Consider the following 21,067-nt stretch of genomic DNA (forward strand, 5'->3'; position numbering starts at 1 on the left):
AAGACATGTCCGTAGTTCCAGTGAGAACGCCTTACATGAATGGAGAAGATACAATGTTTTCTCCTTAAGGTTGGGAACAAGGGCAGATATGCATTCTTTATCTGTCTATTAAACTTTGAAACCTAGTCCCCACCAAAATAGTCTGGCAATAAAATGACACAACTAGGATAGGATTGGCACGGCAGAAGCAAAATCTTTATATGTAGATGAAATGGTCATCTACAGAGAAAATACTAAGAAATCTCTAGGAGCCCCTAGAACTTGTACTTGAATTTAACAGGATTAGAAAACACAAGGTATATATAAAAATTCAGGTCTGTGTATACTTGGTATAAATGAAGCATTGGATATTGAAAGTTAAAAGTTATGTAGGAGTACAAAGGACCTAGAAAAGTTAAAAAAGAAATACAAAACAGTGTTGGAAGACATTTAGTACCTAATTTTAAGACTTCTTCTAAAGCTACAGTAATCAAGGCAGCGTTGGTGTAAGGAAAGACATATAGATCATTGGAATAAAACAGAGAATCTAGAAATAGAACCACACATATATGGCCCACTGAGTTTTGAAAGATTATTTAACATTAGCATTTTATAGAATATAAACTCAATTCAAGAGCCAAGGAAGAGATAATGTTTTCAGCAAATGGCACTAGAACACCTGGTATCTGTATATAAAAAATTAACCTCAACCCTTTATTTCTATACATGAAAATAACTTGAAGGGCTCTATGAACCTAAATAAGAAAGCCTAGAAGTATGAAACTTTAAGAAGAAATTATAAGGGAAGATATTTATGAATTCAGGTTAGGCAAGAACTACCTAGTATACAAAAGACATGATGTATAAAAGAAAAAAATTGATAAATGAGATTCCATCAATATTTAGAACTTTAAATGACATCATTAAAATGAAAAGTAGTCCTTAAACAGACCATATTTCCAATGCATATAACCTATGACCAGAATATATAAAGAACTCTTTACAGCTCATTAATAGACAACCCAATTAAAAAGTAGACGTAAGAAGATGATAAATAGCCAGTATAGCACAAGGAATAGTGTGCAACTCTAGAATCAGAAAAATACTAATCAGTACAATAACAAGATTGAATTATACACTCATTAGGGAGATGAAGTTAAAAGTTTTAAAAGCCTTGTCATGACTTTTTCTTTTTGTTGGATTCTCCCCCCTTTGAGTTTAATTTGTCACGCCCAATGGATTCATTCTGCTGGGTTTCCTGGGGTTGTGATCCTCATTGTCTTTTCTTAGGGTATTGTCTAAAATTTTTTGGAGTGCCGGTTTGGTATTCATGAAGTTCCTGAGGTGCTCTTTATCATAAAAGTATCTTATTTCTCCCTCAATTTTGAAAGATAGTTTTGCAGGGTACCTCAATCTGGGTTGGAGGCTGTTTTCCTTTAGGGCTTGCAATACATCACTCCAAGCTCTTCTTGCCTTGAGGGTTTGCACTGAGAAGTCTGCTGTGATTCTGATGGGCTTTCCTTTGTATGTGATTTGTTTCTTTTCTCTCACTGCTTGTAGAATTCTGTTCTTCTGTTGGATTTCTGGAATCCTATTATATGCCTATGTGTAGATTTTTTTTTTGATTAAGGCTAGCTGGAATTCTATATGCCTCACTTATCTGTATGTCAAGTTCTTTTCCCCTCCTTGGGATGTTTTCTGCCATCACTTCTGTGAAGAGTTGTTTTTATGTCATCTGCATTCTCTCCTCTTTCTTCATTGACTCCAATCAGTCTTATGTTATTCTTTGCATCGTCTAGCAGCTGCTGGATTGATTTCTCGTGTTCCCTTACAATTTTAAAGCAATTTTCTTTTCCTGGTCACTAATTGCAATCTTATCTTCTGTATGTGAAATTCTGTCCTCACATTGTTTCATTCTGCTGCGCAGACTTTCAGTGGAGTTTTTAATCTCTTGGAAATCTGTTTGTATCTGTTTTATGGATTCCATTTGTTTCCTATGTTGGGATTCCATCATGTTCCTCAGATCCTCTATTTTTTTTATCTGTGTCCTCTCTAGATTTATTAATCATGTCTTGCACCATGGGCAAAATCTTTGCTGTTATCTGAGAAATTATTTCTGATTTCATTTTTCCCAGATCCTCTTTTGTTGCCAGTTCAGAGAGTCCAGGTGGTTGAGTATCAGATTGTTCCATCTTGTTTCCCTTTGGGGTTGCTGTAGGTGATCTGGAAGTCTGTTTTTGAGGCTTGTTTATGTGTTTTCTCATCTCCACGGGGGATGGGGTGCTTCTGCCACCCACGTGGCTCACCTTCTCTGTCCTAGGAGCTTGGGATGGCAGCAGGGGAGCTTCCTTCCAGGTGCTGGGACCGGCTGAGCTTCTCTGGCCTAGGAGCCTGGGATGGAGGCAGGGGAGCTTCCTTCCGGGTGCTGGGACCGGCTGAGCTTCTCTGCCCTAGGAGCCTGGGATGGAGGCAGGGGAGCTTCCTTCTGGGTGCTGGGACCAGCTGAGCTTCTCTGCCCTAGGAGCCTGGAATGGAGGCTAGTTTCTCGTTCTTTATGGCTGAGTAGTACTCCATTTTATAAAAAAACCACATCTTCTTTATCCAGTTTCCAGTTGATGGGCACTTGGGCTGTTTCCAAGCTTTAGCTATTACAAACTGCCACTATAAACATGGGTGCACATATATTTCTGTGGTATGATTCTTTTAATTCTTTTGGGAAAATACCCAGCAGGGGAATAGCTGGGTCAAATGGGACCTCAAGCCCTAGTTCTTCGAGGTTTCTCCACACTGATTTCCATAGTGGTGGCATCAGTCTGCACTCCCATCAACAATAGAGAAGGGTTCCTTTCTCTCCACTCCCCCGCCAGCATTTGTTATTGGTTGATTTCTTGATAGCAGCCATTCTTTGTGGGATGAGGTGGAATATCAGTGTTGTTTTCATCTGCATCTCTCAAATTACCAGTGATGTTGAACATTTTTTTCGTATGTTTATTTGCTGCTTTTACTTCTTTGAGAAATGTCTGTTTCATTTCGGATGCCCATTTTTGAATTGGGTCTTTGAAATTGGGGAGTCTGATTTTTTTCAGTTCTTTATATATTCTAGATAGTAGACTTTTGTGTGAGTTACAGCTGCTAAAAGTTTTTTCCCACATTGTAGGTTGTCTGTTAGCTCTGTTGGTGGTTTCTCTTGCAGTGCAGAAGCTTTTTAATAAGATGTGATCCCTTGGGCCAGGGATCTAGCTCAGTGGTTCCGCTGCCTGCCTTGCAAACTCAAGGACCCAAGTTCGATCCCCGGTACCAAAACAAACAAACAAACAAAAACAGATAAGATGAGATCCCAGTGGTTGATTCTTTCTGCTAGTTCCCGTGCTATTGAGGTTTTGTTCATAAAGTCTTTTCCTATGCCAATATCTTCAAGAGTTCTACCTAACTTATCTTCCAGCATGTTTAGTGTTTCTGTCTTAATATTTAGATTTTTAATGCACTTCGATCTTAGTTTAGTGCATGGTGATAGATACGGGTCTAGTTTTAATCTCTGGCAGGTTGAAATCCAGTTTTTCCAACACCATTTATTAAATAGGCTATCTTTCCTCCAGTGAGGGTGGTTGGCTCCTTTGTCAAAGATGAGGTGGCTGAAGTGTTTCTGTGTCTTCTAATCTATTCCACTTATCCTTGGGTCTGTTTCTTTGCCAGTACCATGCTGTTTTTATCACGGTAGCTTTGTAGTATAGCTTCAAGTTGGGTATTGTGATACCCCCAGCCATGTCTCTGTTGCCCAAAATTGCTTTTGCTATTCTAGGTCTCTTCTGGTTCCAAATGAATTTTTGGATTGCTTTTTCTAGTTCTGTGAAGTATATTGTTGGAATTTCAATCAGCGTTGCATTAAATCTATATAGTAGTTTTGGAAGTAATGCCATTTTCACTATATGGGTTCTTCCTACCCAGGAGCAAGGGATGTCTTTCCATTTTCTTATATCCTCGTCAAATTGCTTTTCAAAGTGAATGAACCAGTTTGCTTTTCTGTTGTGTATGAGACCCCATTGATCTACATCCTTGCCAACATACAGAATTACCAATGTTTGATTACAGAATTATCAGAATTTTAATTTTTGCCAATTTAATTATTTATATTTATAACTCCTTTATTACTAAAAAATGAACCTCTTTTTAACGATGCTTATTGGCTCTTTGTAATCCTTTTTTATGACATGGCTATATAAGTCTCTTGCCAATTTTTCTGTTGATTTGGAAATGCTCTTTATATATTTTGGATAAACATACTTTGCTAGTCCTTAGCAGGACTTTCAAAAAAATTGAGAATTTGGAATTGCATGGAATGTAAAGATTAGTTTGTCTGAAATTAATAGTAAGACAATAAGTCTTCCAATGCATGGACATATTGTATCTCTGTACTAGGTCTCTTTAATATATCTCTTGCCTTCGTCTATTTTATTAATATAGTCACTTTAGCATTGTCCTTGGGTGTATTTTGTTATGGCTTGTGTGTAGATGTCCCCCCTCAAAGCCTCATGCCATCATAGGTGGGGCTTTTGAGAGGTATCTAGATTTAGAATGTGTGATGCTGGAATCAAGGCTATGTGATTACTAAATTAGTCCACTGATTGGTTTGACATAGTTCTAGGTAGGATTAAGGGTACCTCATTCTGAGTACAAGTGCTACCTGCTTTTAGGGCAACACTCCCTGGATAAAATGTAAGGGACAGAAAGAGGGTCATTATTTTCCACTTGCTTGCTGCTTGCTGCCTTCTGCCTGCCACAAATTTTCACCTCTGCTGTGCCCCTCTGCCATGCCACCCTGCCTTGAGCCACCAACTATGAACTGAAACCTCTACAAACTATGAGCCAAATAAACCTTTCCTCCTTCAACTTTGGGGTCAGGTGTTTTAGCAGTGAGAAAAAGTAACTAGGACATATTTACATGGCAGATTGTCATATTTTTACTTTGATTCTATATATTTTTATATTTCTGTTATTTCTTATAAATAGTATTTTATTGAATTATTTTTACTTCATCTTAGCAGACTTTGTCATTTTTTTCGTGGAGACTTTGATTGATACATTACAGATAAGTGTTAAAATCTGCTGTCATATTTTGTGCTCTCTGTATCTCTTCCATTCTTTTCCCCTCTTTTTTGGGAGGGCTTTCTGGATTGTTTTTGTTTTGTTTTTTGTGGGTTTTTTGTTTTGTTTTTTGTTTGTTTGTTTGTTTTGGTACCAGGGATCGAACTCAGGTCCTTGCACTTGCACAGCAGGCAGCAAAACCACTGAGCTAAATCCCTGGCCCTGGATTGTTTTTAATATCTTAACCATGCCAAGCTGCTTTTCAAAATAAATGAACCTGCTGTATATAAGAGCTTATTGATCTACATCCCTGCCAACATGTAGAATTATCAGTGTTTGATTATAGAATTATCAGAATTTTAGTTTTTGTCAATTTAGAAATAGTTTATAATATAAACTAGTTATATTTATAATACAAGTATTCTTACTTTGAATAATTTGAGAGTTTACAGTCTTTTTATATTTTAGTTGTTATCCTGGAAATGTTGTCCCATGCATAGTTATTTTGAAGTCTATAATTAATTTTGCTACAAAGACCTTAGGGCACATTTTAACTCCATTTACATCTGTATTAGTCCATTTTCTGTTGCTTCATAACGCATACTGCAGACTGAGTGAGTTCTAACAGAAAGAGGTGTATTTTGGCTCCAGGGTTCTGGAGGCTCAAGGTCAGAGGGCCACATCTGGCGATGGCTGCCTCACACAGACACCACAGGGTATCTTGGGGCAGGAGTCAGGGAGTACACATGTATGTGTGTCTCTTCTGCTCCCCCCTCCTCTCCTGAAGCCACCAGGATTCTGTCAAGGAGGCACCACCCAGTGACCTCAGCTAATCCTAATCATTCCCAAAGGCTCAGCCTCTAAACACCTTAGTTAGATGAAGCTTCCAGCCTCTTGATAGCTCACAATGTGGATTAAATTTCAGTATGTGAAACCAAAGGGAACACATTCAAACCATTTCTAAACCATAGCAGCATCCCTCTAAACTTATGTGTATTGTCCTTGTAGGTTTTAATTCTGTCATTTATTATCACCCAGTTTTGTCCCTGTTTTGTGACTGCAGTGTGCGTTGGGACCTTCTACTGTCTTCGCTTCTCTTCTCTCACCACAGACTTCTTCTCTGCGATGCTTTCCTTTTGCTTCTGGAAGGTCCTTCAGTGAGGCTGTGGTGGGAACTCTCCCAGTGCCTGTCTGTAATGTCTTCATTTTGTCCCCAGTCTTGAAAGATACCTCCCCTGGGGATAGAATTCCTAGGACATTAAGGATACCATTCTGTTGTCTTCTAGTTTCCATTAATACTGCTGAGAAGTAGCTATACTCCTTTGAAAGCTTTGGTGGGGTTTTTTTTTTCCTGCTTTTAAGTTTTTCTGTGATTTGGTGCTCTGCAGTTCCAGTGAAGTGGGTGGTCATGGATGTAATCCCTTTAAACTCTAGATTAGTTCATTTGGCTTCATGGATCAGAAGATTGCTGTCTTTCAGCAGTTCTGGGAAATTGTCAGTCATAATGCCTTCAGATACTGCCAATGTCTCTCATTTTCTCTTCTGGGTCTCCATTTGAAATTTATGTTAACACTCTCCATTAATCCTCCCCGTTCCTTATTGTCTTATTTTTTATATCTTTGAGCTGTGTTCTGGATAATTTCTCTTTGTATACGTTTTAGTTACTAACAATCTCTTCAGCTTATCTAAAGTTTTGCAGGTGTGTTTCTACTGTTTCTATTGGTTCTTTATTATAGTACTCTTTTCCCTTTTTACTTCACACTGCTCATTTTTCTTGGAAAAGTGTGTGGGGGAATTTTTTGAGGTCCAGAATGAAAATATTCTCCTCTAGAAAAGATGAGCATTTGCTTCTGCTGGGCAGAGAGGTCAAATGGTAATAAATGCTGTGGAGAAAAATAAAATCAGGGAAGGGGGATTAGTGAGTATGGAAGATGGAAGTTGCTATTTAAAAATACAGTGGTCAGGGAAACCCTTGCTAAGCAGTTAACATTTGAGCAAGGACCTCAAGGAGAAAATGTCAGCCTTATGGACCTTTTAGGGAAGAGCAGTACCAGCACAGAGAACAGTAAAAAGGCCTACATGGATGTGAGATCGGTGTGACTGGAGACAAGATTAATAGGAGATCCAGGTCACTTAGCTCTGAGTCCTTCGAGTCTTGGGACCGGACCGTGTGAGGTAAATAAATGTTCTACCACTGTGCTACAAGCCCTGTCATCCCTTTTTTCTTGATTAGAGTGCCAGAAACTTGGCTTTCTCTTCCCTTCTGAAATGTTGGTTCACTTAATTTTATTTTTTAGTAGTAAAAGCATTATAAAGCTATTAAGTTTCCTGTTAATAGAGATTGGCTGTATTTCATTAATTATGTAAAACAGTGTTTCGCTGCCATTAGTTTGAGGTGCATTTTTAAGTCATTTTTATTGTGGCATAATTTATTTTCCAAAAGCTTTCTAGATGTACAGTTTGGTGAGGTTTTACAAATCATACAGTTGTGTTGCTGTGTGGACATATTGAGATACAGAACTGGGGTTTGAAGCCTGGGCCTTTGCACTGAGCTACATCCCCAGCCTTGCTTTTATTATTCATTTTGTAGTCACTCCCTCTCCGAGCCCCTGTCAACCACCAGTCTGATTTATGCTTCTATAATTTGTGTTTTTCCAGAATATAAATGGAATCATATGAATGGGATTGTAAAGAAGGTAATCTTTTGAAAAATGCCTTCTTTTACTTAACCTAATGTTCTGATATCCATTCATGCTGTGCATAATGACAGTTCATATCTTTTTATTGTTTAGTATTTCCATGTATGGAGTTGCAATAATTTGTTTATTCAGTTGTAAGTTGATAGATACTTCAGTTGTTTCTAGTTTTTTGCCATGATGAATAGGCTGTTATCATGTGTGTCTTTTTAGGTAAACACCAAGCCATGGAAATGCTAGGTTGTGTGATAAGTGTGTGTGTTTAATTTTGAAGGAAACTGCCTATCTTACTCCCTGCATTGCTGGTATAATAGAATATCATTATTTCATGGTTTTAGATGCTGAGAAGTCCAAGATCAAGGGGCTGGTGTCTGGTGAGGCCCTTCCTCATGCATCATTGCATGGTGTAAGGACAAAGGACAAGAGAAAGAGGCAGAAGGGGGCCAAGCATGTCCTTTTAAAAGAACTTGCTCTAGAGATAATAAACTTACTCTCAAGATAACAGCATTGATCCATTTATAAGTCAGAGTCCTTGAGGCCTAATTGCCTCTTTTTTTGATACCTGGGATCAAACTCTTGGGATAATGCTTTCGAAGCAGGCAGCAGAACCACTGAGCTAAATCCCCGACCCTCTAATTGCCTCTTAAAGGTTCGGATTTTTTTTATAGAACTCGGAATTGGACTTTTGGACTGAGCTACTTCCCTGGCTCTTTTTATTTTTTATTTTGATCCAGGGTCTTGCTAGGTCACTAAGCTGCCCAAGCTGGATTCGAATTTTTGATCCTCCTACCTCAGCTTCCAAAAGTGCTGGACCACAGGTGTGTACCACACACCCAGCATTTATTTCTTAATACTGTGAGAGTAGCAATTAAATTACAGCCCGAGTATGAGGGGACGAACAACCAAATCATAACACCACCACGCTATTTTCCAAAATGGCTGTACCATCTTACACATGTGCCTGTAATATGTAAGCATTACAGTTCTGTATCTCTGCCTGTACTTTGTTTTGTGTGGCTTTTGCAAGCCTTTGTAAGAGATGCATAGTGGTATCTTATCATGGTTTTACATTTCTCTAATGACTAATGATCTTGAGCCTCTCATAGGCTTGTTTGTCATTCATAGCTCCTCTTTGGTGAAGTGCCTATTTGTTTATTTTTGATTAGGCTTTTTTGTTTTTGATTTTGTTTTTTGGGGTACTGGGGATCAAACTTAGGACCTTGTGCTTGCCAGGCAGGCCCAGCACCACTGAGCTACAACCCCAGACCAATTTTTGGTTAGGCTTTTTATCTTACTGAGTTTCTTTCATATTCAGGACACATCTTTTTATCAGATAGGTATTTTGCAAATATTGCCTTCCAGCATGTACATTTTTTTTTTTTGGTGCTGGGGATCGAACTCGGGTCCTTGCGCTTGCACAGCAGGAGGTGAAACCACTGAGCTAAATCTCCAGCCCCCTCCCAGCATGTACATTTAACATGGTGTCTTATATTTTATTCCAGTTTATTAAAAATTATTATTATTATATTTTTTGTTTGTTTTTTGAGACAAGGTCTTGCTATGTAGTTCAGGCTGGCCTCAGACTCACTTTGTACCCCAGGCTGGCCTCGAACTCAAGGTGATCCTCTTGCCTCAGCCTCCCGAGTACTGGGTTTACAGGCTTCCGCCACCAAACTTGGCTAAAAATTGTTTTTAAAATGTATTTTAAATGTTTTATTTGAGAAATCTTTGCCTCACTCAAGGTCACAAAGATCTTCTTTGTTTTCTTGTAGAGCTTCTGTACTTAGCTCTCTGTGTGATCCATTTTAAGTTGACTTTGGTGTAAGGTAAAAGTAGGGATTGGAGTACATTTGTATAACCCAGTATTCTAACACTGTGGAAAAAAGAAAATCTCTTCATTGAATTAGTTTAGCATCTTTTTTGAAAATCAGTTGACTGAACTTAGTAGATCTGTTTCTAGATTCCATTCTGTTTTATTGGTCTATTTATCTGTTCTTAAGCCAGTAGCACACTATCCCGATTACTATAGCTTTGTGATATTTCTTGGAATCAGGTAGTGTGAGTCCTTTACCTGTTCTTTTTAAAAATGGTTTTAGCTATTCTAGATCCTTTGCCTTACTACATAAAATTTAGAATTAATTTGTCCATCTGTTTTAAAAGCCTCCTGGAATTTTGATTGGTCTTCACAGCTATAGATAAATTTGAGAAGAATTGACATCTTAATAGCATTGAATTCTCTGATCCATGAACATGGTATATCTGTTTTGTCAGTTTCTCATCAATATAAATTCAGTTTCTCAGCATATAAATCTTGCACATGTTTTGTTAGGCTTATTCTAAGTATTTGGGGGCAGTTAGTGCTATTGTAAATGATTTTCTAAAAAAATTTCCATGAGAGCAAGTTTCACTTCCTTTTTGACCCTGGAATTAGTTTAAATAATATTTTCTACTTTTTTTTTTTCATGGTACTAGAGACTGAACCCAGGGCCTTCACACTGAGCTAGGTTCCAAGCCCTTTTTACTTTTTGTTTTGAGACAGTGTCTCATTAAGTTGCCTAGACAAAACTCAAACTTGGGATTCTCCTGCATTAGCCTCCCAAATTGCCACTTTTAAAACATGTTTGTTAGTATATATTTACAGCACATAAGGTACGTAATGTACACCCATCATGGGAAGTTGGCGCCACACACTTTCTCCCCCCCGCACCCCGTTCCTCCTCCTCCCGTCTCTTGACCCTCTTCCCTTTTGCGAAAGATCTCTGTTTCCTATGATCTGTCTCATATTTTACTCTTTAAATTATTTACACTTTGGGTTTCTCATATAAGAGAAACCTTGCAACATTGAAGCTTGAGTGTCTGATTTCAGTAACATTATTGTGTCAAGATCCATCCATTTTCCTACAAGTGACTCAAGTTTAGAGTTCATTACAGCAGAATGGTACTCCATTGTGTATAAATACCACATTATCTTCATCTGTTGGTGGACATATAGGCCACTTTCAACATTTAGCTATTATAAGTTGTGCTAATATGATGTCTTTAACTCTTTCAGGAAGATACCTTGAAGAGGAATAGCTGGGTCAAATGGAATTTCTATTTTTAGTTCTTTGAGGAATCTCCATACTGACTTCCATAGTGGTTGCATTTGTTCACATTTCCACCAGCAATGCAGAAGGGTTCTTTCTCTCACAGCCTCACCAGCATTTGGTATTATTTGATTTCTTGATAATGGTCATTCTAGAGTAAGATAGAATCTTGATGTTGTTTTAATTTGCATTTCTGTAATGGCCAGAGATATTGAGCATTTTTTCACACATTTATTGGCCATTTGTACTTCTGAGAAGTGTCTAGCTACTGCAGTTTTCCATTTTTTTCACTGGGCCTTTTTCTTTGAGGGGGGTGTCTGATTTTTTTGAGTTCTTTATATATTCCTTTATATATTCCAGAGTTAGTTCTCTGTCCAAGGAATAGCTGACAAAACCTTTTTCCCCTTCTGTAGGTTATCTCTTCACTCTGTTGGTTGTTTCCTTTGCTGTGCAGAAGCTTCTCAGTATGATACCGTTTCATCCCAGTATGATCAGAAGCTCTTGATATGATCTCATTTGTTGAGTCTTGATGTTATTTCTTGTGCAGTGGGGTTCTATTCAGGAAGTCTTATGCCTGTGTCTTCAAGAGTTTTATCTATTTTATCTTCCAGCAGTTTGTTTCTGTTTTAATATTTAGATCTGTGGTCTACTTTTATTTTTGTACAGGTTGAGAAATTCAGATCTAGATTCAGTCTCTGTGTCTGTATAGCCAGTTTTCTCAGCAGCATTTGTTAGAGGCTGTCTTTGTTCCAGGGTATGTTTTTGGCCCCTTGGTCAAAGGTCAGATTACTGAACCCTTTGTTATTTATTTATTTATACTGGGGATCGAACTTGGGACCTTGTGCTTGTGCGGCAGGTGTTGGAACCACTGAGTTAAATCCCTGGCCCAACTCTTTTTTTTTTTTATATAAGAGGGTTTTACTGAGTCAATAAATTGCCCAACAGCTCAAATTTGTAGTCTTCCTGCCTCAGCCTCCCAGAGTTCTGGGATTAAGGCATGCACCACTAACCCCAACTAGTCATTTTTTTTTTACACTGTAATGTTTCTCTCTTTAATTATCTCATTGATTGTATAGCTTATTACTACTATTTCATTTTTACACCACATGTTACCTTATTGACATGTTTAATTCTGATTCATCTTCCTTGTGACTTTTTTTGTTTGGTTATTTTTTACTGAGTATGTATATATATATATGTGTGTGTGTATATATGTGTGTGATTAAATGTTTGTTTTTCCCACAAAGAATTTTTACCCTGTGGCTGAAATCCAAGTATATTGATTTTAATTAAATGAATTAGTCAAGTAATCATTTTTCAAAGCCAATATATAATTTTTACAATATCAGAATATATCAGAAGAAAATAAGCATAGTGATTTAACCTTTATAAAGTAACAATGTATTAATTTTAAATTTGAGTTTTACTTTCAGTTACCAAAAGTGATTATTGTTTTGGCACTTCCTTCAGTATTGCTTTCTTTTTTCTGTCTTCCACTTGACTAATCTTATTGCTGAGTGATTTTTTTGAGTTTTGATATTCCATACTCAGATCATGTGTACTCTCTTGCTACTTTTAGTGGTTTATTGCTTAGTTTTATAAATTCTGTGTGGATTCAAATATCTCAGGCTATCACACTGAGTATTTGAAAACCCAGAAGGAAGGGATAAAATTAAGACCCAAGTATAGTGTAATATTATTAATATAATGAAAAACAGAATAATTTCATAGCAATTAAAATATTTTAATGTGTTTATATTTTCCTTTGGATTTTTGGATACCTTGTATAGTTAGTATTAATCTGTATTAATAATTTCTGTCAGGTAGTACATTATTCTGATACCAGAGCAGTCTTATCTGAATAATTTACAGTATTCTGCTATCAGAGCAGTCTTATCTGAATAAATAAATCTTATTTGATTTATATAACCTTTCTTACAAAGCAAAAGGTTATTTGTTCTAGATACCCTCAAAAGTATACACTTGTTATCTCTCCTGACAGTTTCTAATTTGTACTTTACCAGATCTAAGAGGATGACAAGTTAAACCTGAGAATTAGTTCTTTTAGTAATATTTTTCTTTGTAATTATAGTGGAGACACAAAATCTATAGGTGCTGTGTCTCTGACAGAATACTTTGAAACTTAGCATTCTTCCCACTTTAAGGAGTATAAGCAGTTGGGTGTGATGTTGTGCACCTACAGTACAATCCCAGCACTCTGGGGCTGGGACAAGATGATCAAAAGTTTGAGGCCAGCCTGAGCAATTTAGTGACTTGGTAAGACCCTGTCTCAAAATTAAAAATAAATAAATAAAGGAGTGAAAATGTAGCTCAGGGCAGAGCCCCTGGGTTCAGTCCTCAATACCGTGCAATAGAAAGAAAGAGAGAGAGGAAAGGAAAGGGAAGGGAGGGGAATGGGAGGGGAAAGAGAAGGGAGGGAAGGTGAGAGGAGGGGAGGGGAGACACACACACACACACACACACACACACACACACACGCACGCACGCACACACAGAGGCAGGGAGAAAGAGTTGCTTTTTAGCAAACTTTTCTGGAACACATCCCTGTTGGCCAGTCCCATTCCAAGGTAGAGAAGAAATCACTATTTAGAGACTGACCCGGAAAACAGTAATTCAGGCCAGGACCCCTGTTTGAGCAGTGGGTTAAGCTAGCATAGAGGGAGGAATTGGGACCAATAGTCAAGGAGAAAGGCATTAGTGCTAGTGAGAAAGGGCAATCTATTTGAAGAGATAGTTTTTCCTCTTTGTTGCTATGGAAAATGGTCCTGTTAAGAATAATTGTATAATAGATAATGTCCTCGAAACAGAAACTTGAACCATATTCATCATTGAAATACGACTATGTGCTATATTTAGAGAACTTTGTGATTTGCTCTGTGGCGTTTGCTTATTTGAATCAATGAAGCTTTACATCATTATGTACCATTTTAGATACCCAGTAATGTGCTACATGACAGAAATTAGAAGATAACATTGTAAATCACCCTGTAAGATTTTCTGATGTTTTAATTTTTGAAATGGTAAAATTACTCTTTTAAAAAACTATTATTCTCTTATTTAAAATTTCTCGAGTATTTGAATAAATCAAAACTATAGTATTAACTAATCACTTCATAAAGTGCTTTCTTTTGAACTTCATAAAAAGCATTTGTAGCTGCTTATATATCCTTACCTAACCTTGCTTTTTTAAAAATACATTTGCATTTGTATCTGTTTTCCTATCAGATATATTGAGACATTTAAAAGCTCACCAGTGTTCCTAATGCTAAATCCATCTGCCTTTATTGTCTTGGATTTTTAGTACTGACAGTCAGTCCACCCCTTATCCTCAGAGCTGAGTCCTTGGCCTCTGCTTTCTTTCCTTTACTCTGTTAGGTTGGTTGCCTCACACAGTGCAGTGTGTGGAGCTTCTACATCTACCTAGTGCATTGAGCTCAGCTGCAGCATTACTCTTTAGCATAGTAGTTTGTGTAGATTGCAAAGTGCTTTGACTGTCAGTGGCTGTATAACAGATGTCACCCCATTTATTCATTTATTTTTCTTTCTTTTTTGAGATAGTGCTACAGAAAGGTATATTATAACATACTTCTCACCTATTGTTCTACCATCCACACAGCTCCTTTAGCCAGTGCTGCTGTCTAATATTTTGCATATTTTTCCACAGATATTTCACATGGAAACTACAGTTCTTTATAATTTACCCCCATTTTACAAAGAGGTTGAGACTTAAAGATCTCAGTGATTGGCTCAGATCACAAAGGTGGCAAATAGCAGAGCCAGAATTCTGATGTGAATCTTCCTGCTAAAAATGTACTACATCTTGGATTTTAAATTACCTGATGAGTATTTCTCCTTAGACTTCACATCTCTTATTTTCTGTCCTTCCTCTAAAATTGGCTTAGCCCCCATAAATTCTCAGTCTTCATAAATGGAATCAACATCATCTAGTCACTACATTTGAAATGGTATAATAATCATTGAATCCTTAATATCCTTTCTGTCTTGTATAATCAGTCACTTTCAAAATATCTGACTGGCTGCGAGTGTAGCTTGGGGGTAAGAACTCATGCATGAGGCCCTGGCTCAGCTCCAGCACTGCAAAAACCAAACCAAACAAACAAAAAACACTCAGAATCTCTCTCCTACTCATCCTCTAATCTCCATTCCTACCAGCAGACTAGTTCAGGCCTTCCACCAGCCTGGATATCGCCGTAGGCTACAGTTGGGCCTGTGCAACTCTTCTTTCTTAACTTACTTTGTTTACCATGCCACAGTAGTCTCCCTAACTCTTGGGGGGGGGGGGGTGTCTGTGCTGTGTATGTTTGCTTTTGGCCCCTTTCTCCCTCTCTCTCTCTCTGTCTCTCTGTCTCTCTCTTTCTTTTTCTTCCTCTGTTTTGATTTACTTTAATTTACTTTCCACATTTTGCCACGAATATATTGTCCTGGTACTCATCATTTGGTACTCAGTGGAAAGCTAGAACTTGTCAGGGTCAATTGTCTCATGACTCACTTTCCTTTCCAGCCCAAACAATTGGAACCAATTAAGGACGAGGACCGAGATACCACTGTAGTTTGTAAAAGTCACCTTTGTGAATGTAATTTCCCGGAAGAGAGTTGCTGGGTCCAATAATATGTATTTTTTAAATTTTTGTGAATTAATGCCAATTGCCTACCAATGAAGTTTATGCCATTTTACCCCTCTATCAGCGACAGAGAGAGTACCTGTTTCCCTGTACTCTTCAGAGATAGGTATTTGTCTTGGGCGATCTGATTGGTGAAAGGCAATACTTCTTTGAATTTAGATTTTTCAAATTATGAATGAGATTAAACATTTTAAAAGCATTTGTATAAAGTTTTTTATTTTGGTACCGGGGAACAGATTTGGTTTTATTTTACTCAGATGACTAGCCAGTTCTCCTTGTAAGCTTTTTAAAATGATACTGCTGATTTTAAATGCCATTATCATATATTAAATTTGGGTATATATTTTAATCTATTTTTATCAGATTTTTTTCTGAATGTTTTGGGGCTTTAATTCTTCCATGTGATCTTTGGAATCAGAGTATCTGAAGACCCCAAAATTTTGTTGATTTTTTTTTTTGAGATCTTAAATTTATTACTTAACGACTTCCAGAATTTTCTATATTGTTCCCTTAGACTTTAAGTTTTGCTTATTTTCCTCTTTGTGGAAGAATGGAATTAGTTTAACAGGACAGTTGCTTAACTCTATTACATGCAGTCCTGAGATGCAGAGTAATACCACACAGACTGAAGCAAGCAAGAGTCGGTATATTATGAGCAAATACCCACAGGTCACTGCAGAGGAAGGAAAACTAGCACCTTGTTTCCGGTTAACACTGCAGGCCACTGTAGTCAGAAGTAGAGTAAATGAGCAAAACTGGAAGGGTGGCCCTACTGACTTATAAGCTAGCTAGAACACTACGCTCTATTATTTTAATGCGCATAATACAGAATTTCTACCACTGAAGTAAGTAAAATGTAGTGGAAGTTCTAGAACAATTTCACATTTACAGAAACACTGAGAAAATAGTATACATACACCACACCCAATTTCCTGTTAATGATTTTTTTTATAGTAATATGGAACATTTGTTATAAATGAACAAATACTGACATATTACTATTAACCAGTACATTTTATTCTATTTTATATATTTTATTCTACTTTCTTAAATTTTTTTGTTCCAGGGTACCACATTATATTTAGTATCATCTCTCCTTATGCTCCTTTAAGGAGTTTGGCAGTTAGACCTAAGGTTTTTATCATGGAAAAAATATCTTAATACATAATTTTTCTAAAAGATAGAGATTTCAGTGGAGTTGACAGTTTCAAAGTACATTGATGTCTTAAATTCTGTGTTTGCTTCTCTTCTGCATTTTAGGCACTCTGTGAGTGTGCCCTCCAAACGCCTTATGACAGCTTAAAACTCGGGATGCTGTCTGTCCTCTCCACGTTATCAGGGACCATTGCCATCAAGCATTACTTCAGCATAGCTCCAGGTAAGGAAGAGATAATAACACTAAATCAGAGAAAGTTTCAATCTCACCATTGTATGCTGGTGACTTATTTGAAAATGATTGAATGCTTATAATAAAATCTTGTATTCTTGGTCTTAAGGATATTATTTTTCTGATTTGTTCTTGTTTGAATTGTATGTGGGTGAAAAAAATTTTTTTTTTTGTACCGGGGATCAAACTCAAGACCTTGGGCTTATGAGGCAGGCGGTGGAACCACTGAGCTAAATCCCTAGCCCCAGGGTGAAAATATTTTTGAGAATATCTAGAATGGTTGGTTTGATTTTGTAGATCAGGTTCAAAGTATCCTTTGAATTTAAGTACATTTCAAAGACCAAGTGGTGGTGATTTTAAAAGCAAATGCCGTGGTTCCGCTGCCTGCCTCAAAAGCGCAAGGTCCTGAGTTCAATCTCCAGTACCAAAAAAAAAAAGCAAACACCATATGCTTGCTTACTGAGGAGCTTTCTTACCTAACAAACTTGTGTAGGTCAGCTTTCTTGTTGCTGGACAAAGTACCTGACACTGGAAACTTAGAGGAGAGGTTTATTTGGCTCATGGTTTCAGAGGATTCAGTCCATGATCGATTGGCTCCAGAGCAGAAACATCTTGGCAGAAGGATGTATTGGAGCAAAGGTGCTTAGTTCTTGGAAGCCAGGAGGCAAAAAAATGGGAACAGCACCAGAGACAGAGGGGTCAGGGGCCAGATATATTCTCTGAGGCCAGGCCTCCATAACCCACCTGGACATACCTACCATGTGCTTTACTAATCCCCTAAGTGGCTCTCAAACCATTCAATTTAATAATCCAACTTAAGTGTTACAAAATTTAAGGCTAAAGTTTTTTGTTGTTTTATGACAGTTTTGTGGAATCTTTATGGCTTTTTCTGAAAAGTTAATTTGAACCGAATTAATTAAAGAGCTATCATCTACATTTATTTTTCCTTTTTGTCACTGCACAGCATGAATTTGCTAGGTCAGGGAAATGTCCTGTCAAGTAAGTCCTAACACATTTACAGTGGGGCCAGAATTGGTAAGCCTCACTGCCAGATGGCTCTGAATCAGTGGTACATGCATGCTGGTGGGGACATTTAATAGGAAGCTGAAAAGACCTGATACAGCACTCTGGCCTACCTTACAGCCAGGGTACACATATGTGGCCTGCACTTAATTAATTATTTCCATGTCACAGACTGAATTGGGAACCGATAACAAGAAGTGGGGATTGACAGAATCTATTGTAGTGATACAGAAATGACCACAGCACCATCCTGTTTCCAGAACACACTGTAGCACTGGGTGTTTGCAATGTCTGGTACCTGTAACAGCTGTGTAATCTGTGACATCAAGTAATCAGTAAGAGGGGCCACAGTGTCTTCACTGGTCTAATTCTGTGCATGGCTTTTTGAACTGTGATCTTGTCTTTGCCCTGGCCTCCCTTTTTTCCTGTTTTCTGACTTTAGCATTCCAGCCTTTTGAGTAATTCTGTTCAGTACTCTCTGTCAGGTATCTGTTAATCCATAAAAATCCCGAAACTTCAGTGCCTTAAACCATGGGCATTTTATTCTGATCCTATGAATCAGCAGTCCTGACTCGGCTCAGCGAGACAGCTCTGCTGGTCTTGGCGCGGGGGTCGTCGTGGAGCCATGACCCGACTGGCTGGCCTCATTCATGTTCTGGGAGTGAAAGGCTCTCAGATGCAACACCTTAGTTCTCCGTGTGGCTGTCAGTGCGACAGCTGCTAGCTGAGCCGAAGAAGCCGAAGCACCGACATGTAGCGCTTCTCAATCCTCCGCTTGTGCCATATTTTCTTAGCCTTACTGGTCAGGGCAAAGGCACACGGCCACCCCACGGAGGCGGTGAAATGAATGCCTCTTGGCATGAGGGCGTAGAAAATCACATGGCAAAGGGCATGTCCACAGGGATGGGATTTTCTCTATAAACAGTTGACCATATTCGCAGTGTGTTTTCAGTGAATTCCTCTTCTGCATAAATGGACCAGTCTGTTTCGTAACTTACAGTTAACATCCTTGACTAACGGGATACTCTGAAAGAGCTATGGTAGGCAAAGTCTTGTTTCTTAAAATTCATAAGCGCCTTCTCATAAGTATCCTTTCAAGTGGGGCACATGCAAGGCAGTTTTTAAGTATTAAAACAAACTCACAAAGGTTCAAAGATAGATTCAGAGTCACGTACAGAAGAGATGCTTCTGCTTGTGCCTGAACCCAAGAGTTCCCCAACTCGGGAGTCTTTGTTTTGTTCTGTGTTGTTTTGTTTTTATGCCAAAAAATGGTTTTTTCCTTATTTTTTAATTCCAAACACAGTTATAAGCATGTGTGTCAGGTTAAGCATGTCTCAAGCTGGATATTTGTTTGTCCTTTCATTGGAGTTTGTTAAAGTATAATTGATATATGGAACTAAGCGAAAGGGCTTAAATAGTTAACCAGGTAATATTCATAAAAAGTAAAAGTCAAGGATTTTACAAAGTTAAGATTATTTATAAAATAATGATAAATGTTTGTTTCAATCCCTTAGATTTTTTCTGTATAAGAAAAATTAAATAAGAAATAGTTTGTAAAAAATTTAAATTTAGTATGTCTAAATTACCTCTAATATGGCTCTTGTCCATATAAAACATTTAATGTCATATATATCTAAGAAAAATGCAAATAAGAAACACAAATTTAATCCAAGAGATGGGCAAAGATTCAGAAATTTGATAGCATGCTCTGTTGGCAAGGATGTGGATAAACAGCCACTCTCACTGCTGGTGTGAATATAGATTATCGAACCTCTGCACAGGCAAGTTTGGAATACTCAATAAGCTACAGGTGACCTAGAAATTGCGCTTCTAAGAATTTATCCTACTTACATAGTCACATATTAAGAAGTGATATATGTACAAGATTATATATCATGTCATCATTCTTTGTAATAGTAAAATATCGTCCCTCAGTAGAGGAAGTAATAGCATCATAAAACGGTCCGTCAGTAGACTCATTAAACAAATTGTGGTGTATCACTGTACTAGAAATCAACTTATTAAAAGAATGTATGGCAATTTATTAATGAATATATGGCATAGAATAATCTCCATGATTTAATATTTAAAGAGAAAAATATATAAGGTCCAGGATAATATGTAAAAAGAAAAAGAAAGAAAAAATATGCTTGCAAATTTTAGTGTCTGGAATGGTACCTAAGAAACTTGTAACATTGGGTAGATAAGGGAGACTTTTATCTCACTAGCCTTTTACTTTTTTCTACCATTTGTTGTACCTTTGGAACCATATGATTTTATCTTAGAAAACCGTTTCTAAGTAAATCAAAATTAAAATAAAAATAATCTCATCCCTTAAAATTTTAACACAGGAAAATACTCAAAAATGTTCTATATTAAAAACAGAATACTGTATTGGCCAGTATCTACATATCCTAATTATATATTAATTTTTAAATTATATTGGTATACATAAAGGGATTCTAAAAGGCTATTTCAAAAAATTACAGTAAGTTCATGCTGACTTACACAATTTAGGGAACTTTTGGCTTTCTTCTTTGAATTTTTTTGGTTTTTTTCCCCACGAAGTTTCCTATGATGAGCCTTAGTAGGGAGAGAAAAGGAAACTGAAGGTTATAAAACATACTTGCAAGTTTATAGATGAGTGCACGTTGTCTGCATCACGTAAGAAAAAGAATGGAAAATTTTGGGGAGAAAATGAATATATAGTTTCATCTTTGTAATGTTTTGACTATCTTAAAAACACTGAAGCTGGTGGGTTTTTGTTGTTGTTGTTGTTCTTGTTGTTAAACCAGAAATCAGTAAGACCTTACACTATCTAGGATAGGCTTGGTTTATGCCTGTTGTAATTAGTAGTGTCCCCTCAACCTCAAAAATACAATCACGCTTAGTATGAGAGCCAAGGTGACATGGATAGGAATCATTCAAAAATTAGCAGAGGAAAGGAAGACAGGAATGAGAGACTCTTCTAAGAAACTGAACAAGTTTAAGTCTCCTGGTTCTTTCTGAAGCTCACCTGATTATAAAGGAAAGTTCCTTCTATAACTTACTCATAACATAGGACTGAGTTTATAGAATCTCAAATGAGAATTACTACAGTCTACAGCATAGAACTTAAGATACTGTGTAAAGCACAGAGGGCCTAACTAA

General features: G+C 37.4%; 1 protein-coding gene across 1 annotated transcript in view; it reads left to right on the forward strand.

Moving 5' to 3' along the window:
• Ints7 (integrator complex subunit 7) overlaps positions 1-21,067 on the forward strand; it is an 85,825-nt gene that overhangs the window by 36,994 nt on the left and 27,764 nt on the right. The window contains exon 8 of the mRNA XM_087194253.1: positions 16,768-16,885. Coding sequence (XP_087050379.1) covers positions 16,768-16,885 — 118 coding nt within the window. The remainder of the gene's footprint in view (positions 1-16,767; positions 16,886-21,067) is intronic.

This window comes from Heterocephalus glaber, unplaced genomic scaffold (assembly GCF_053883595.1).
Source record: "Heterocephalus glaber isolate CG9 unplaced genomic scaffold, H.glaber_assembly_v1.0 deba00001600, whole genome shotgun sequence".
Classification (NCBI taxonomy): domain Eukaryota; kingdom Metazoa; phylum Chordata; class Mammalia; order Rodentia; family Bathyergidae; genus Heterocephalus; species Heterocephalus glaber.